The 21,048-nt window shown below is 38.2% G+C and overlaps 1 protein-coding gene across 1 annotated transcript in view; it reads right to left on the bottom strand.

Annotated features, from left to right (window-relative positions):
- Positions 1-2,980: 2,980 nt before the first annotated feature.
- Positions 2,981-21,048, bottom strand: part of eif3eb (eukaryotic translation initiation factor 3, subunit E, b) — a 31,833-nt gene continuing 13,765 nt past the window's right edge. The window contains exons 8-13 of the mRNA XM_067425804.1: positions 18,134-18,260; positions 15,375-15,476; positions 13,605-13,714; positions 7,630-7,732; positions 3,819-3,953; positions 2,981-3,368 (exon numbers count right to left, since the gene is read on the bottom strand). Coding sequence (XP_067281905.1) covers positions 3,330-3,368; positions 3,819-3,953; positions 7,630-7,732; positions 13,605-13,714; positions 15,375-15,476; positions 18,134-18,260 — 616 coding nt within the window. The 3' untranslated portion in view covers positions 2,981-3,329. The remainder of the gene's footprint in view (positions 3,369-3,818; positions 3,954-7,629; positions 7,733-13,604; positions 13,715-15,374; positions 15,477-18,133; positions 18,261-21,048) is intronic.

The raw sequence follows: 21,048 nt of genomic DNA on the forward strand, positions 1-21,048 counted from the left end.
ACTTAGCCACTTTTCACTTTTCCCTCTCTGACTACTCCCTCTTTCCTCTCGTCTAGCTCCTGTAGCTGCTTCTCAGTGGCAGATGGGCAGCAGCTGTACAAGGCCACAGCCCACGTCAGCTCTAGAGGAGTGTGTATACGAGTGTGTGCGGCTCTCGCAACCCTGCCTGGAATATCCAGCAGCCACTCCCAGGGCAAAACATCTCTCTCTCTCTCTCACACACACACACACACCCTCATTTCACTCAGGCTCCGAGACCTGTTGGTTAATGGTAGGTAGGAGCAGAGAAATGCACCCGAGGCTGTTTAAAACTACAACAGAGTACACTTACTAGGTGAGCATGTACAAACACAGACATAATTGAGGGAATTAATGTAAACAGTGTCCTCAAAATGTATTTGGACACTTGAGTCACACTTATAAAAAATATATTGAAGGAAATGATTACATACATCCACTAAAAAAAAGACCCCAAAAAAAAAGAAGAGATTAGTCATTGCTAAAATGATTGCGAAAAGTGAAGTTAGTTCTGAGAAGAGGTCTCCTGAATCATTTGCACATTTGTAAGCGTGACTTCCGTGGGCAAACAATTTTTAGGTTTACCATATTCGTAATGAGGCAATTTTGAGCCATGTTTAAAGGAACACTCAAAAAGGCTATTTATTCTTCAACTCCCCTAGAGTTAAACAGCTGAGTTTTACCGCTTTTAAACCCATTTGGCCAATCCACGGATCTGGCAGTAGAACTTTTAGCATAGCTTTGCATACATCATTGAATCTGATTGGACCGTTAGCATCGCACTCAAAAATGACCAAAGACTTGTCAATATTTCAATGTTAAACTTTTCATTTTCCGTCGGTCTTACACGATGTAACTAAAGAAGAATCAAGTTTTAAATAGGAAAAATATCGAAAGTCTTTGGTCATTTTTGAGTGAGATGCTAATGGTCTAATCAAATTCAATGATCTATGCTAAGCTATGCTAAAAGTTCTACCGCCAGATCCAGAGATTTGGAAAGGGTAAAAATCAACTGTTTAACTCTAGGGGAGTTGGAAAACAAAGGTAAAAAAAAGTGGAATGTTCCTTTAACAACTATATACACTCAAAAAAAAAAGTAAATCTTTTTCAATATTTACACAGTTCAATTAATAGTAAAATTCCATCAAATTGAAAAAAAGGTACATAAAATAATCGTAGGCGCAATATACTTATTGTGTACATTATGCTGTATTGCAAAACACATTTGCTACTACACTTTAAAAAATGCTGGGTTAAAAACAACCCAAGTTGGGTTGAAAATGGACAAACCCAGAAATTGGTTTGTTTGAACCCTGTGAATGGACCCATTCAAACAACCCAATTTCTGGGTTTGTCCATTTTCACTCCAACTTGGGTTGTTTTTAACCCAGCATTTTTTAGAATGTATTGAAATGTGATATGGGTAAGGGTAAGTTGAAGGGTAAAAGAAGGGTGAATTATTTAATTACAGCCATAATTATATGCAGGTATTTTTTTTACCTGTACACAAAACGTGTGTTGTATCAAATTATTAATTATATAGTAGTTAAAGACACTTAATCTAAAGTGGGTCCACAAATTTATGAGAAAATGTTGTTTGCTTTCCCACTCAAAACTATATTTGATTTGATTTGATTTTAGCTATATAGTTAAAGTTATACATTTACAGTCTCTATTTTGAGTAATGTACCAAATAGATCAGCTTCCAGGAAACGTGCATCCAGAAAGCAGAAAACGCACACTTTCCACAAGCATTTTGTCTGTACTTTGGATGAAATATAAAAATACCCAAAGGAAAATCGTATTTATTTAGAGGAAGCTGGTCATTTATGAGTCACTACAGGATCTTTCCATCTCTCGGTTTGTTTCTTTGACAACACACACCCTGTGTTTTCAACCTCTGGCCCAAAATTACCTGGTCCCCCTCAAAATCAAACACAGATGCAAAACATTCCTAGGTTTCAGCTTGTAAATACACTGCAAAATCAAGAAGGCTTTAAGAGACGATGATCCGTCAGGAAGCTGGTAATGATTGGTTTGTGGCCGTTGATGGGTGACTAGCCAAACAGTGGAGGAAAAACTGGTCTCTGCTGCCACCTAGTGGAGAAAACCATTCCTGAAAGATTTCATTACAGAACAGGGTTCCCACAATTTATGACCAATTAATTTGTCATTTTAAATGACTTTTCCAGGTGTCTGTGATGATTGTATATCAAAGAAACGCTTTGGGTTACATAATTGTTCAAAGATTTGGTGTTAGCAAGTTTTTGTTTTGAAATTAATTAATAGTTTTATTCAGCAAATATGCATTACATTGATCAAAAGTGACAAATAATACTGTTGTTATTTTGAACTTTCTTTTATTCAAATAATCCTAAGCATATATAACATTAAGCTGTAATAACATTTTGTAACCTTTATAATAAGAAATAATTCTTGAGCAGCCAATCAGCATATTAGAATGATTTCTGAAGGATCATGTAACACTGAGGAAATGGCTACAAAAATTCAGCTTTGCCATCACAGGAATAAATTACACTTTAATATTTTAAAATAGAAATAATAGGGTTTTTTTAACAGTATTTGATCAAATAAATTCAGCCTCGGTGAGCATAAGAGACTTATTTTAAAAATCTTACCCAAACAATTTAACCATTGTGTATATTAGTTACAGAAATTTCAAGGAATTGTTAATATTATACATTTCCATAACTTTTCCAGGCCTGAAATCAAACAATTCTCTAATATTTCAGGACTGTAGGAACCCTGTTGATAGTGAAAAGTGTGTCATTTTTCGGATGTTAAAATACTTTTTACCGTATTTTCCTGGGCACAGAAAACTTTGAGATAGCCAATAAAAACGTTGCTGAGTCTGAAGCGAATGGAAAGCCGCCGAAAAATTACACAAATTACACACTTTACCATTGACCATTAAATATTTCACAAGTATGTTGTAGAGTCCTTAAAAATGTGTGCAAAAACACACTTTCATTGTTTATTGTGGTGTTATGATGTTCAAAACAATGACTCGCATAAGGAAAAAAGAACAATGTCCTTTGAGATTACACACAACTGGAGTAATTCATAAAAACTTGCCTGGTAAAATCCTTTCTTCATACAGAATATATAATTTACAGAAACATCCCAAAACTCCATAGCTTTGTCATGCTGGAAATGTCGGCAATAGTCTTTCGTAAAATGATCCTAATATAAAACAAGGCTAGATAAAAGATGTTAGTTAAATACTAAGATGAGGCTGAGGAGTATATCAGTTGATCCACTCTTTGCCTTTTTTTTTGTGTGCTTCCGTTCTAATAGAAACCAGTTTCTTGACCCGCCCAGTTCGGTGTCTAAAAAGGAAATGGAGGATCATTAGTGGAATAAAAGATGCAAACTTAAAACAATTTCCATTAAATGTGTTAAATATAACATAAATATTTCAATGCTCTGACTCAAGCAATGTCTCCAGAGTGAACATCAAGCAAAATACAGGACAGCAGAAGAAGACATATGACATGAATTACTTCGCTGACATATTTTCCGATTATTCTGAGATTACGCTGTCTTAAAGTCTGGGCTATGATTTGGGAGTGTGCGAGATATTTAAGGGAACTGTATGCCAGCTAATGCTGGCTAATGTTCAGTTAAGGAAAAAAATGCTTCAACTCTTAAAAGCAAAAGTTTCCCGGCACACTCATTTCATGACGAAAATGATTCCAATGAGGCCTGGATTAAGGAAAAACGTGTTACTTCGGTCCACCCCCCCGAACACCCCGTTTTATTTGCTTTGAGTCTGGTACCTCATTCCTGCTGCTGTGACTGATCTTCTTCTCGATGTTCATGGCCAGCATCTGACTGCGGAACGACAGGCTCTTGGTCTTCTCGATCACTTGTTGATACGGCGACACGGCGTTGTTGCCCATCACCACGTGACCCTGAGAAGAAAACACCCATTATTGAGGAGCAGGGAACCGTATAAGACTAAAATAATGCGTATATGAATTATCAAACAACTTTTCTAAGTATTAAGTACTCTCTATAAGTTAATTATGTACTTCAGGGGATTTGGGGCTTCAAAGACACTTTGGCAAAGCTTCAGAGTCAGACAACCATTATATTGCTAAATTACAGTTCCTATTAGGGGTGTACGATATATTTAGTCTCTGATAATATCCTAATTGTTCTATAGACCTACAGTGTCTTATTATTCTAATTGAATGTATTGGTTAAATGTAATAATGACAATAAATGATGCATAGGCTACATTTAATACATGCAAGAAAATATTACCCTAAAAAAAGGTAAAAATCCAAATAAAAAGGTTAAATATGAATACATGCAAACATCCAATAATTAAATGTTAAATAAAACTAATATATTTATGCATTTAATCCACCTTTATTTCGCTATGTCTTGCTGCTACCCTTCGATGATTCAGTTAAACCATGAGCAAAAATGACTAGATTGTTTCGTTTTTATTGGTAAAACATTATCCAGAACGGCAACACAAAAGTAACAAAACATTACTTTTCTTAAAAAGTAACTAAGTAACTCAATTAGTTACTTTTTAAGGGAGTAGCACAATATTGTAATGCATTATTTTTCAAAGTAACTTTCCCCAACACTGCTCGTTTCCAAAATAAGTAAATGTATTATGTAATATATTGCGTTATATTTTGCAGAAGACAAAATAGACAAAATCCCAGAAAATATAGAGATATTATTTTTTGTCAATGCCACAGTTCCTATTTCATCCTCTAATAAAATTAAGCACAATTCATTAACAAAAAGGCAGGTAAACTAAAGTTTGCTTTTCCCTTTAAATCCCACATCTCAAGAAGAGCTCTAATCGACTAGTCGATTTTAATGCTCTGCCATGACGCTTTAAGCTTGCAACGACCATAGACCGTAAAAAAATATGGACGACTCGACATCATCCGTTTCTGCTTGCCATATTTGAAGCTTTCAGGCGGGGGTGCACGGCGCTGACATCTTGGGACCGAGTCTGCGCAGTAGCGATTTCAGGACCAGAGTTGCGCAGTAGAGAGCAGGAAGTACAGCTGCGATATCAAAAGCCCGCCCACACTCTCGCAGATGCAGAAAAATGTATTATGTTGGTGTGAAATAAACAGTTATGGAAATGTAGAAATTAAAGCTAAAGTTCCAATCTGCTCCCAAAAATTCCGAAAAAAGTCCGTTAGTGCCTCAGTGACAACTTCACTCAGAGAAGACGTCAGTCTCAGCTGTCAATCATGACGTCACACCCCCCGTTTTTAAAGCATCAGATAAATAACTAAAACTAAACTAATTTTAAAAACGAACTCTTGAAATCAAATCATCGTGATGATAACTGCCTTCAATGACAAACTCACTTTGGGGAAAAAATATTTGAAGTGTAATTTTATTGTTTAGTTTGTCTCGCGTCCATAAGAAAACAGAGAGGGGCGGCTATACTGGGACCGGTCACCGGGGGGCGATCGAGGCGCGAAAGCTTCAGTAAATGAGAGGGAGACTGCAGGCTTGACATCGACTAGTCGCTGGCCTACAGAGGGCGCAACAGGATAATCCATTTCCTGACACACACGCTCCATTTTCAATAATTAAAATGACAAACGCATACTCAGAGAGCTCTCCGCATGTTTCATTATGCCATCTGGATGCTCAAAATGATCAGGAGAATGCAGGTTTAAAACGTTTGTTATACACGCAAGTTAATCTGCGTTCTAAACTAATGCATAATGCATACATTGTAGCGCACACACATAGCTCGCACATGATGTGGAGATTACGAAAACCACACACAGATTCACTCGGTAGCGAAGAGATGTCAACACAAATTTCTGTGTTGGCAAATTTCTGCCATTATATATTTCTTGAAAACTAAAACCCACAGCTTCACTATTAGTAGCGAGACACTGCCAGGTAGAATTAATTCTAGGGATGTCCCGATCCGATCACGTGATTTCAGACTCAATCGGAATCGGACATTACCTCCCGATCAGGACTCGGATATGTATATTCTAATTTTTTTTTTAAACACATCAATAGTTATGCGGTGGCACAGAGTTAGACCCTTTTAACTCCACACAGAAACAGCAACGCGTTCGGGCATGACGTCACTTTTGTTGTTTAAATCAAGCCTGCAGCACTGGTGTCATGACAAATCCTGTCCGCCTGTGAAATCGTGTCCGCTGGTAGCGGTTTTAAATGCCTGATCAAAAGTTGTTATACATGGTTCTGGACAAGCAATTGTTTAAAAATAAACTATGAATTCATTGCCATACTAAGTACACACTTACACACGCAACACATTTATTTGAAATATGTAATTGATTGCTATAATGACAGCAAAAACATGTTCTGAATTATTTTGACTGATAAACTAAGTACCAATACAAAATCAAAATCATGACATAGTAATGTACCTATAATGTAAATAATAAAGAATAAAAAAAAATACAGCAATATAAAGAACAGGTGCACAAAATAAATAGATTATATACGAGATATGCTTGTATATATCTTATATACTTATATAAGCACTTATAGCTTCAGTTAAATAGTACTAGTATATGAAACATATGATTTGTAAGACATTAAAGACTATTTTAACACAATTTAAACAGCAAAAATTAAAACACGCTTTTGTAAGAATTGTAATCAGGTAATTTTAAATACCTATTAAAATGTATTTTTCTTTCAGCCAATAGAATCGCGCTGGGGGTCCTTGCGGACACAATTTCATAGCGGACAGGATGTCATGACAACTTTCACTTTTTGAATGGAATAAGTGAAATAAATCAACTTTTTGATGAAATTCTAATTAAATGACCAGCACCTGTATATGTTACTTACCTGTATATGTTTGTACATTACTTAATGCAATAGCTTTCATGAAAAAAATTACTATTTTTTTTTACTGCGTTTTTTAATCTTAAATGGTAATTTCTACAAATAAAATTTTACAATTATAAATTAACATTATTATGAACAAACAAGAATTACCAATGAATAATAGAATATTTATAAATTAATGGTAACCTAGATAAAATTAATGGTAACCTTAATGGTAGGTAACCATTAGGTAACCTAATGGTATTGGTAACCTACCATTATAAATTAATGGCAACCTAGATTAACAGTTTAAGTTAAATAAAAAATAGTTTTATTTTTATTTTTTATAAGTTTTTAAAAAAATAATTTGTATCCATGCTTTTTTTTGATCATTTATTTAATAGAGCAGCTTGGACATTCTGCTAAACATCTTTTTTTTACTTACAATACTGCCTTAAAGTATTTGTTAACACATTAACTATAAATCTATTAACTAACTATCAATCAGCAATATATTATAACATTTATAACAACATTAATATATTGGAAATTATGAACTATCCCTTTAAGGGTCATATTCAGCTAAAAATAAATAAATAAATAAAAAATATGAAATGCAAGACTTGCAAAAAAATTAAAAAACTTGCTTTAGGCTATATGCACCTAATTTAAAAATGTACAAACAAACAGCCTTTCACTGTCAGAGGGAGTCTAGTGCGTCTCAAACTAATGGGCTTTGTGTTTGGACATGTGTTTTGCACCCCAGAGTTCGCTCACCAGTTTGGAGTCGATTTTGGCATCCAGTCTGGCATTGCGGATCAAGTTTACGATCCATCTCTCAGCCTCCTCGGGGGTCATATTCAGCTTATCTGCCAACATGCTGCCCAGAGACAGGAAGAGCGATGGATGAGAGGGAGAAAATGAGAGTAATGAGAGAAAATGCAGAGATTGCCTAAGGTGAACAATGAGCTGTAACTTTTGTCTTCAAACCAGTTCACACATTCTCAGCAAAAATCAATCAGTGTGATAAACACTAGCTGAAGACAGGAATTAAGATGCACCACCACCACGTCTATGATTAAATGTGAACGCAACAGGATTCCTAAGTAATGGTGTTCAAAGAAACTTTCAAAGGGGTACTATTATGCTTTTTTTACAACATTCCTTAGCATGTAAATTTGTTGTTTGAGTATGATCTGCAAAGTTAGAAAGAGCAAAGTCCACTCCAGTGTGCACTGTTTCTGAACTCCCTGAAACACCTCGATTGTAGTCTTGAGTTTTCTTCCAGGAACGTACGTCACAATATTCCTCATTTAAATAATTCCCACATAAGGCATACAAAAAAAGTGGTGAGGCCTGGTTATATTGTATTAGTAGTGTGTTAAGACTCGTGATCATGGTAAGGGGCGTGGCTTTCCCAAACACACTCGAAGCGGTTGACCAATCACAGCACACTGGTCCAGCCGATAAATTACAGCACACCGCACTCTGATGAAGAAAGGGCTTCATAGAGACAGGAACTAAACAGAGCTGCGTTTCGAAAAGCAAAAGCCTTTTTTAGTAGATACCGAAACCAAAATCAAGACTTGAATGTCATAACAGCACCCATTTAACCCTTAAAGATCTAGAATATTTTGAGGGCACCGGACTCGCCTGAACTTTTCTTTGATTTTCTAACCCATTCTAGCAGTCCGCATCAAGTGCCATATATCACTCTAAACAGGAGAACTGGACGTTTCAATCAAGCTCATTTAAAGTCCCAATTTTACATTTATTTTGTGTAAAAGTTTGCTGTTTTATTACTATGTGAACTATGTATAACTAGAAAGTTATACATGGATGTTCTAGATTTCCAGATGAAATTGTCTACATGTAACAATCCTTAACCAAGTTATAGCCATTTATTAACATTATTATAGGCGCTTTTAAAGTAAATTCAAGTCTTCTATTTATTTATATAGCACTTTTTACAATGCAGATTGTTTCAAAGCAGCTTCACAGTGTTGAACAATAATGCAGCAGAATTTGATTCGGCCATACACCCGCTCCAGAGAAAACGGTGATGCCATCAGCTCATTTTAATTATCATAAAGTGAAAATGTGGGCAGATCAGTAATTTAGTTTATATAGTTAATTTAGTTTACTAATTAGATTAATTTGGATATTTTAGTTGAAAATTTGAGTCCCCAACTGAGCAAGCCAAAGGCGACAGGTTCAGTGAAAAGGTTTTTATTTTTTTATTTACTAACCATAGATGTGTCCAAAAAAAGTTCAGGACGTAAAGTAAATAGAAACATTGGTATATAATAAGAGTTAAAAATGATTAAAAGTGACTTTCTTCCACTGAATCATTTCCACCGGGACAGTGTAGCAACTCGTTTGAAAAAAAAAATGTCAATGCCTCATCCGATCTGTACTGATGTTTTATACTTGTTTTTGATGTATTATGCTTTGTCACGAGAGTGCTCTCCTGTTATTTTGTGTTTGTGTTTGTACAAATTTCTAAAGGAACATAGCCTGACAAGCCAGACCCACATCAATATGTTGGGTCTAGGAACACAACATTGGCAGGGCTTAATCTGAGGGGGGCGGGATAAACAGTTGTCTTTCAAACTCCCTCTCTACGCAATAGGATAACAAAGATGGTGAAGCTGATCTCGTTGATAGATTAAATATTTGACGTATCTGGTCGGCAAAACTCTGAACACATCTTACTTTCTTAAAGGGGGGGTGAAATGCTGTTTCATGCATACTGAGCTTTTTCCACTGTTAAAGACTTGGATTCCCATCCTAAACATAGACAAAGTTTCAAAAACTAATGTTGGACGTTTGATGGAGTATTTCTGTGTCAAAAATACTCCTTCCGGTTTCTCACAAGTTTCGGAGAGTTTTTTTCGAGTATGGGTCTACTTGACGTTAAAAAGAGCGGAAGGTCCTTGTATGGGCCGTACGGGCTCTTCTCCCGGTAGGGTGCGTGCGCGCGTGACTAGAGCACGCTGTAAACAGTATCTCAGATGCAGATCCAGTCGTATCTTATGTGGCGCGCCGCGCTCCACTTTATTCCTATGGGTGACGTCGAGCGACTTCAACGCTTCAGCACAGCATTCCGGGAAGGCAGCGCTGCATTTGAACCGATTTGAACGCAGAAATGACGGGAAGCTTCACAACATCGTTTCAGTTCCGTCTCAAAATGGATTTACACGCCACTGCTGTCACAGAACTTCACCAAATCAGACCAAAGAAGTGTGTTTTTGACGGAGCGGTCCCAGCGATAAAGGAGCAGCCGGTGAGTTAACTTAGACTGCTTCAAATGCCTGTGCTGTCGGCTACGGACGCATGAGTAAACATCAGTAAACGACACGATCGCGTGCTTCGTCATTCAAATGCTCTAACGGTTAACGGTTACTCCATTGTTGTTCTGTATAACGTTACAGTATTCTGACGTGCAAAACCGTTTTGCTTGCTACTTCTAAGGTCTAGACTTCGCATACAATAGTCCATAAACCGAATCATGTCCTCATACACTGCGAGTAAAGACACAGAAATGTGGAGAGGCCATTAAATACAGTAACTTACATACCACAGAGACGGACGTCCTGATGTTGCTGTTTCTCCTGTTCAATTTATTTCTCCCTCAGATTTGATTCTGGATCATTATCTGTATTAGCTGACATAGCGATGGGTTCCTCCACGCTTGAGGACGTCACCGCTTTGCGCGCTTGTCATTCTTTAGCTCCGCCCACACGATACGCCTCCAGGCGCTCGGTTTTTTCCGGAAAGACTCGGTACAGCCTATATTTCTTTTGTAAATATGATAAAACTAAAGACTTTTCGGAGATATGAAGGATGCAATACTACTCTATAGGTACTCAAGATTGACATGAGATTGACTGAAACTGAGTGTTTCACCCCCCCTTTAAGAATGACTTCAGTGCCGTTCTTTGTTGTTTTCTCAAAGAAAAGCCTTTTAACTCCAAGTCTTCCAGAGTTGCGGCCAAAGCTGATTGGAAAGACCCCCGTTTGCCAGCTTCTTTGTTTTTAAGTAGCACGTGGAACTGCAGCAAATCTGCTGTCATTATGTTAAGCTCGCCCACCGACTCTATACACAATGTGATTGGCCTGACCAGAGTTTGTTTTTTCCAGCTCACAATCCAACGGCGAGTTGCTAGACTACCCTGGCTGCAAATTAGATTTGCTGCCACTAGGGTGGGTCGATTTCTAGGCTAAAAGAAACATACTAACCGGTGGATCAAAAGACCAAAACCTATGTTTATTGGTTGAGTAGATGATGGTTTCAACCAATCTGGACACGGGGGTGGGTCTAAGGATCAACAATCATTCCTGTTTGGCTCAAAGGAACAAACCGTGTTTCTTTGACAAATCAATGCTGATCCGAACTTGATGACGTAATTATGTTAACTAAAGAGCCTCCGAATCAGACAAACGTGATACCACTGAAAAGTTGGGAATCTCCACTTTACAAGACTTTTTAAAGCATACAGATGGGATTAACATTTATTTTTAGCTGTGGGCAAATGTCTTTAAGGATTAAAGGGATAGTTTACCCAAAAATGTTAAATTTTATGTTTATCTGCTTACCCCCAGCACAGATATGTATATGTAGATGCCTCAATCGAACGCTCCGGGCACGTTGATGAGCCGCCGTTTTAGAACGGTCAACACCCGTCAACACTTCAGATGCTGTCAATCATCACTCGCTTAAAAAAAAAGAAAAGAACACTGCGCCTGCGCAGCCGCTGTGAAACTGTAAAGCACGGCGTGATTTAACTTCCCGAATAAACCTTTCTCAGGTGAGACATTTGTGATAGTTTAGCAATTATAATGTTTGGATCTACACAAAAACACGTAACATTAACAGGCTTCATTTGTTCTTGAATTTCAATTCCCAGTATTCAAGAACTGGAAAATGTATGTGAAAACAAATTTGACCCTTTGAAAGTGTTTAAATCAAACTAAATGTAAGGGTATTTAAAGAAGAGAAACCAACATATTTCTGCTGTTCTATGAGCATGTCCTTCTGTCAGCGAGTCTGTTGTCTATTTTTGCCGCGATGCTCGCGCTGAATTCTTAAAGCCATGGTGCATAGTTCTTGATCAACTTGACCTGATAAACATGAAAGATAACCGATTTCACTATAAAATAATGTAGTGCAGTGTTCCGTGTGTTTCACAGTCACCACATAAGATCCAGTGCTGTGAAATAAATAATAAAATTACACATCTACACATCTAAATAATACAAAAAACACATCACTGCCAGAAGATTTTGCCCAAACTTCCAAGGCCTGTTTAAATGATTAAACTAAGCGTATCTTAACTTTAATGTTACATTTATTAAGTGAACCACTTATATACAGCATATTATAAGCATGTGTGTTTGGGAATGGGGCATTTGCAGCAGATATATGCTGCCCGTCATAAATCATAGCACATCTCGGAGGAGAACACCGGCAAATGTGACAGAACGGACGATATTATAGTCTGTATTTGTAATACACGTTTTAGGTGCGAGTGAGCAGCGAGACAAGCGCTGCCAGAATGCACAACGGACGGGCGTCAGGCGTCACAAAGCGCGTATGCGACCGGCTTTGACCGTTGATGGCGGATGGCTAACGTATAGCGGCCCATAGAAACAGTCGCTAATGAGGTATCTACGTATACATAACTATGACCCCCAGGGCTGACCCCAAGATGTATGTATGTTTATTTCTTCAGTAGAACACAAGTTAAGATTTTCAACTCCAACCGTTGCTGTATAATGCATGTCAATGGGGTGTTTTTCTATGACAGTAACTATGAGAGTAAAAACACATAGACATACGAATCCATATTAAACACAGCCGCTAGTGGCAATACATTGATGTGTTAAGACAAAACAATCGGTTTCTGTTATTTTTTACCCTAATAGCAGACGAATCTCATCTAATATTCCCAATGCCATTACTTCCGCCAAAGAAGGTCAAAACCGTTGATCCCGGCGTTGTTTTGAACTTCTTCGGCGGAAGTAATGGCATTGGGAATATTAGATGAGATTCATCTGATATGAGGAAAAGAAATATACAATATATATCTTGCAGATAACCGATCATTTTGTGTCTTAAGACATCAATATGTCGTCACGAGCTGCTGTGTTTAACATGGATTCGTATGTCTATGTATTTTTTACTCTCATAGTGACTCACAGAAAACACCCCATTGACATGCATTATACGGCAACGGTTGGAGTTAAAAATCTTCATTTGTGTTCTACTGAAGAAACAAACACATCTTCTTGGATGCCCTGGGGGTAATCAGATAAAAATCTAATTTTCATTTTTGGGTGAACGGATAGTTTAACAAGCATCAATGTAAAGCCTGTAACTGTTATTAGTGTGTTAGTTACTAATAACTAAACCATAAACATTTCTTACTTAATTTCAGTTCAATCAATGTTAAACAGACACACAAAAAAAAAAAAAAAATTTCAATGAAAAAAAAAAAAAAACGAACTATAAATAACTAATAGTATCTCAATGATACTAAAATAACATGTAACACTCTATCTAGCTATCCTTAGCTCGTTCTTCAGAATGTACACACTGTGATGTCTCTCAGCTTTTGTCAGATTTGGCTGGGGTCCATTGATCCTGGCAGAGCAGTGAATCCTCGCAGCACGCTACGCTCTTTTTACAGCGCTAAGAGGATTAGCGCACACTAGTCTATCAGGATTCATCCTGGAAGGGGGGGGGCTACCTGATGCTGATGCACTGATGGATCCGGCAGAACGTCTCAAAGATGAACAGCCGTGCGTTTTCAATGAAATCTTCCAAGCAGGCCACCAAGAAAAAGTCGTTCACCAGCACCTTGAAAACAAGTGTCCATTCAAATTATGTATTTAAGTAGTTGTGTGAATATGGTCGACTAAAAGGCTTTTAGACTGAACTACGTAGGCTACTTTTAAAACTGTTAAAAATTAAAAACATTTTCCATTAAAAACAATTCATATTTTTTATAGAAAATAAATGCTTTTTCTCCAATAAACTTTTACAGTACAGTAGCAGAAACAGATCACCAAAAATAATGGTCTTAAGACATTATATATATATAGTATACACCGATCAGGCATAACATTATGACCCTAATAATGTGTTGGTCCCCCTATTGCTGCCAAAACAGGCCTGACCCGTCGAGGACCCGTCTAGACCCCCAAAGTTGTGCTGTGATATCTGGCACCAAGATGTTAGCAGCAGATTATTTAAGTCCTGTAAGTTGTGAGGTGGGGCCTCTATGAATCGGACTTTGTTCAGCACTTCCTACAAATTCTCAACTGCATTGAGATCTGGGGAATTTGGAGGACAAGCCAACACCTCAAACTGGTTGCTGTGCTCCTTAAACCATTCCTGAATCATTTTTGCTTTGTGGCAGAGTGCATTATCCTGCTGAAAGAGTCCACAGCCACCTGGGAATACTGTTTCCATGAAAGGGTGTACATGGTCTGCAGCAACGCTTAGGTAGGTGGTATGTGTCAAAGTAACATCCACATGGATGAACAAGACCAAAGGTTTCCCAGCAGAACATTACCCAAAGCATCACGCTGCCTCCGCCGGCTTGCCTTCTTCCCATAGTGCATCCTGGTGCCATGTGTTCCGCAGGTAAGTGACGCACATGCACCCGACATGATGTAAAAGAAAACGTGATTCATCAGATCAGGCCAACGTCTTCCATTGCTTCTACGATGCACTGTTTATTCTGACACTTTTCTATCAGAACCAGCATTAACTTCTAGAGCAATTTCAGCTATAGTAGCTCAGTAGGGAAGCCTTCGCTCCCCACGTGCATCAATGAGCCTTGGCCGCCCGTGACCCTGTCGCCAGTTCACCACTGTTCCTTCTTTGGACTACTTTTGATAGATACTGACCACTGCAGGCCGTGAACACCCCACAAGAACTGCATTTTTGGAGATGCTCTGACTCATCAGTCTAGCCATCACAATTTGGCCCTTGCCAAACTCGCTCAAATTCATCCACTTGCCCATTTTTCCTGCTTCTAACACATCAACTTTGAGGACAAAATGTTCACTTGCTGCCTAATATATCCCACCCACTATCAGGTTCACCTGACTTCACCTGTCAGTTGTCATAATGTTATGCCTGATCAGTGTATATAGCTTTTACAGACACAAATCCCACAGGCACAAACTGAAACGGCGGTGAAAAGGCAGTTGAGATTACGTTTTCACAGGTCTGAATGCTCCCTCTGACCCAACTAGGCCACGTCTAAGAAAGGAGCTGCTTCATAGCTGTAGGTCTGAGAACTGACAGCAGAAAAGCCCAGTGGGAAACAGCATTAAATTACAGTAGACAGGGATTTGCAGTGGGTGAATGGACCTATGGCTCCAAGCAAAAGGATGAGCGTTCTTCTCAATGTATGCCTCCATATGATTCAAACTGAGGGAAAACAAGTGTACAATGAAAAATCACAGGGATGACAGAACGGGTAGCTCACAGCGGGTGGTGATCTTACCGACTCGCACTCCCTCAGTTTTTTCTGTGCGCTGTCGAAATCAAAGTTAACATAGAGGCACTCCACAAACTCTGTGATGGGATCCTTGTATGTGTACGACTCCTGTTGAGAGAGTGAAAGCAGAGCGAAACATTAATCTCGTGCTAATTTGACAGCGAGTGCCAAAGTCGTGGGTATAAAATGCGCTGTCGCCCCAAGAGGCACTTTGACGAATACATTTAAAAAGAGACGCTAATTCACAAACTCTGAATCAATGCTTAAAAGGAAATGCATCTAGTATGAGTGTAATGTAATGAGATGGCGCTTGTCGAGATAGAAACCTCAGAGGAGAATCTGTGAGCTCATTCAAAGGGGACAATCTTCAAAACAACCTGAACTCAAATAAACTCTCTCGGCTCAGATGAACTTTCATAAAAAAATATTGTTTTTATGCATATTACCATGCGTCATCGAGGAATGGTCCACTAGCTGGTTTATCTAGATTTTTTTATCTAGTGTGTATTTTAGGTTTAACATATAAAGCAATGTTGAAATTGATGTAGTTCATTACTATATTAATTACCAAAACATTATCAATATGATGTTTCTTTTATAATTCAGCCGTCAATATCTGAACGCATCATACATAGCTGTCAATAATTCGCAGGTCAATGTATAAACAACCCGCACCCGACGTTTTCAGCTAACCTGCCCACAAATCGGACCGCAAAAAAGAAAATATTGTAACATTACCCGAACCGCTTCTGACCCGCATTTTTTGAAAGAAGGCTAGTAAATGCTCCCTGGCATAATATCCCAAATCGCGAATTGTTCTTTTTTCTGAATGATGTACAATATAGCTGTTGTGTAATAAAGGCTTGATTTATTCATTTATTTTGTTTAGTTTTCTTAATAATTAAGATGCTGCATGTGTTTATCCTGTCTAATCGAAGAGTGTGTTTTTCCTTCGACTTTCCCAACAAAAATCCATGGAATGTATATGCCAAAATGAGTTTTATGCACGCGTTTTTTCCCACTTTATGCCGTATTATACGCACAAACCACCCACCCCACCAACCCCATCCTACCCAAGAGCGTGTCATATACACGCCATAAAGTGCGTATCATATGCACGCCAAAAACTGCGTAGCATATGCACATTTCACGAGATTGCACACTCGTACTATTTATACGCATTACCATGTGATCGTGTTGGACATCACTGAGCTAGGCTATATGCGTTTAAAAAAGGATAGACTATTAAAAAGGTACAATTTCTCAATCAACATGTTGGGAAACCGGGCATTTTGTCCTGTGTCATCTTTATTTCAAACGACCCGACCAACTGCGACCCGAATATCATTAAAAATATTTTTGGATGACTCGTACCCGCTCGTTTTGGATCAACCTGCACATCACTGATAGCTGTCATTGGTCTAGACAATTTGACATGAATCAACACAGTAAGTATTTATCACACAACACCTAAACCTAGCAAATTCATTGTACAAAGGATCAAAACATTACATTATATTTCGTTCGTATATGGCTAACAAACATGGCTGGTAGAGACGACCATAAACCAGAATAAAGCGGTGGTCAAACTAAACTTCTCATACTACTGACTTGCATTCAAACGCACAAAAGGGAGGGAGTCCGGAAGCTCATGCTAAGAAGTTTCGGAACTCCATCTCTGCATGTGTGCAGTTTTGCTTGCATTTGGGAATGTAGAGGGCACCAGTTACGCATTATTTTCATAATTTCCATAATTTTTATTATTTTTTTGCAGGAAGATGATTACAGCATTTTCGAGTAACGAGCGTTTGTAAATCTGTTTTTATAGAAACGGTGGCCAAAACAGTTACCGCCAAAATAAAAAAGTCTAAATAAAAGCTCAAGGGTTTATCCCTTGCAAGTGTAGAAATTAGGACAATAATATACTTGTTTTATTTTACATTGCATTTGTTTTACAATATATGGCTACTACGGCCATAGAAAGGATAATATAAATTTGTTATTATTATAATATTCTAATTGTTTGGTTTCCTAAAACATCAGTGTGAATGTAAATGTAGACTGAGACACTATAACACTATGTAACTAAAAAGAGGGTTGAGGGGTTTTTAATTTAAAGTTAAAGTACCGATTATTCAGCAACTTTTTTCTTTGTTCAGTTTACACACTTAAGGGTTATTTCACCCAAAATTGAAAAATCTGTCATAATTTCCTCACCCTCATGTCGTTCCAAACCCGTAAGACATGTTTGTTCATCTTCGTAACGCAAATTAAGATAAAAAATTGTTAGACGAAATTGTTGAATAAAGTCATTATTATTGTTTTTTTTGCTCACAAAAAGTATTCTCATTGCTTCATCAAATTAAGGTTGAACCACTGGAGTCACATGGACGATTTTAACAATGTCTTTATTAACTTTCTGGACCTTGAAAGTGTTCGTTAAATAGGTTTGGAACAACACGAGAGTGAGTAATTAATGACAGAATTTTTATTTTTGGGTGAACTAACCTTTAAGTTGAGCTCTTAATTTTGACCTCTCAAAGTGCACAAGATCGATGAATTTTACTTTAAAATGTACAAAAATATACGGCTGTATGCCCCCGGATCCCTCTAGAGAAACCCACCACAGTCTAACAAAATCCCGTGGGAAACATCATATCACAACCGTCGCAACATCCATAGAAATTTCATGTGAAATTTCCATGGCACAACTATATATCCACTAGCCATTCAGAAAATCCACCGGCCAGTTAAATCATGCTAACCTGTTGGATGACTTTGACCAGGTCTTTGAGGACCTGCCGTCTTTTCCTCACGTCCTTGTTAGTAATGACGGCCGTGGTCAGGTAGCGCAGAATGTGGGGGCACATGGTCTGAATTGCGTTCAGGTACCTGAGAAAAAGACAACACCCATCAGTAAAGCATTTTTTTTAATTCATAGCTTAAAAGTTTAGGGCCAATACTTTTTTATTATTCATTTAATTTATTCAGCAAGGATGCATTAAATTGGTTAAAAGTTATATTTTTAATGTTAAAAAAAATGGACCAAGTGTAAATAGCAACTAGATTTTATTCACACTATTCATTCACACTATCTTTATTCACAAAAATACCGTATCATATTTTCTTAATGATAATTGCTATTTACACTGAGTGCAAATAGGAATAAAGGCTATTTACACAGTGTTAATAGCAACTAGATTCTATTTACACTCAGTGAAATCAACATATTCTCTTAGCAATAGATGATATTTACAATAAGTGCAAACAGCTGTAGATTCTAAAGTGATAATAGTGATATATTCCATTCACACTACATACACGTAAAGTGCAGTTCTTTGTCATTTAAATAGTAATTACAAGTAATTTATACTTTCTTTTGACAGATACATACTATTTTTACCTCAGTATTGTTGTACTTTACCAGGATGCAATAATAACTGTGTTGTGAATTCTTTACTTATATGGGTTTCAGTATTGTATACAGCTATATTTGATATATTCAGGGTTATTACGTAAACTACTTAATACATAAGTTAGGAACGTACTACGCAATTTTTAGTGGATACCGTTTTTGGCGTAAGTGATGCGTTCTCTGTTACGTGCACGGAGCTGTAAATATATGACGCATTTTCCACCTGTGCAGCATCTCTGAGTGCAGGACAAAGTTATTGACGCCGTAAGTTCATTTCCTGACTGTAGTATTGGTAATGCTAGCTAGATGTTTATACTGCTGAGACTGTCTCTAGTATTAAGCCTCTTATTCGCGGGTGTTTCGCGATCTTTATGATTATTAGTTTGCCACGTGAGACGCACATGGAAGTGCCGCTAGCATCGCGTCTTAACCTATTGATATTGTTATAACCCGTTATGAGAAAGATCATCAGATATTCTATATCTGTTATACTTTAATACCATAATGAGGATGGTGTGAGGTATATTACGTTGAATATATGCTCTGTTTATATGGAGTTTATTTCCTTGTCCTTATTCTGCTAAACGGAGTATGAGAGAGCTGTTAATATTGTTTAGTTTGTAGTTTGCTGTTTTATCACAACAGTAAGTGGACGTTTAAGTTTGACATTCAGTTATTAATTCTGTTTAATTTGTTTGTTACAGAAACTACCTCAGTTGTATACTGCCACGTGTACATGGTTAACTTGCACTAATAAAAGGTGGAAACTATCTGATGACTCCTCCTCTCTGATCAGAGTGCTGAAGTGGTAAACACTATTAAAGAATCGGCAATCAGTGGGGCAATCCCCAACAAATGGTCCTTCGAGCCGGATCTTTACTGCTTCAGAATGTCATCAGATGGCAAACCAACCTCCCCTCCCCTTGCTGAAACACGAGCAAGACCAGCACGACGATGTCAGACCCCCAAGCGCCTTGAGGATTACATCCTTGACTTTCATCACCGACCTGCCCTTTCCTCCAGTCCTGTTCAGAGGGAGTCAGAGGAGCAGAGAGGAGCAGCAGCCGCAGTGTATACTAGTCAAGCGGATGCAACCCACAGTCCAGGTGGACATCGAGACACGCCCAGTCCGAGTCAAGCAGACATACTAAATATGGACTCATTGACACAACTAATGGAATCCATGAATGCGAGGGAGGAAGAGGAGACAGTTGAAATGGACAAACTTCTCAGAAAATTAGATCAGCTTAAAAAACGTAAGCACCGTCGAAACGAGATGAGGGAACACATCAGATCATTCTTGAGAGAAGAAGAGGAAAATGAGGAAAATGAACCTTCACCAACACCTAGTTCATCAAGCCCTCCGCCCATACCCTCACATACACGTGACACAATGTCACATGTCAGCAAACAGCCTGCTGTAGGCACAACGGTGAGACATGAAGAAAAGACACAGAGGACAGATACTGGTTCTAAAGCAGAGGTAGAGAGTCACAGTCTTGGATTCACTCCAATCCAACCAAATCAATCAAAACCTACAGGCATACTGTATTCTCCCATCTCCTCTGGCACAGCATCACCCGCCTCTCATCTGTCACCACCAATACCACTATCTGAGCCTGGTCCATCTCATTCTGCCAGATTTCTTCCCCTTTATGAACGAACTGTAGTAAACGAAGCTGAACGATTATTCCAGCCCCTTGAGCAGCAGCTGATGTCACCAGTACCAGTTTATCAGCATCCCACGACACCTTATGGCTATCTTGCAACACCACATTCAAAGATACAGCCAGTGAATGCATCAACTTCATTCAATTATATCCCTCCTTGCCGCACAATGATGCCTTCCGCATTACCCTCTCAAACCATGATTCCTGGTTTACTCCCTTCAGTGAGCCCTGCTGCAGTTGTCATTCCTCCACATCTGGTACCATATCAGACTGCAGCTCCACCGGGTGGTAGCATATCTCAGCGGACAATGTATAGCCCCCCTAAACCTAAAATTCCTGACTTCGTAAGTGACAGTGAAAGGGAATTTGCAAATATGAAGCTGGCACTGGACAATTTGCTTGAGCCTTACCCCGAGCTAACAGAGAAATATAAGTATCATGTACTGTTGGAACATCTTAAACTGCCTGAAGCTCAGATGATCGCGCAGTCTTGCCGGCATCACCCATATCCGTATTCAGCAGCTATGCAAGCACTTCAATTACAGTACGGTCAGCCACATCAATTGGCTCAAAGTGAGATAGCAGCCATCCTCAC

The sequence above is a fragment of the Pseudorasbora parva genome, chromosome 19 (genome assembly GCF_024679245.1).
Source record: "Pseudorasbora parva isolate DD20220531a chromosome 19, ASM2467924v1, whole genome shotgun sequence".
NCBI classification, from domain to species: domain Eukaryota; kingdom Metazoa; phylum Chordata; class Actinopteri; order Cypriniformes; family Gobionidae; genus Pseudorasbora; species Pseudorasbora parva.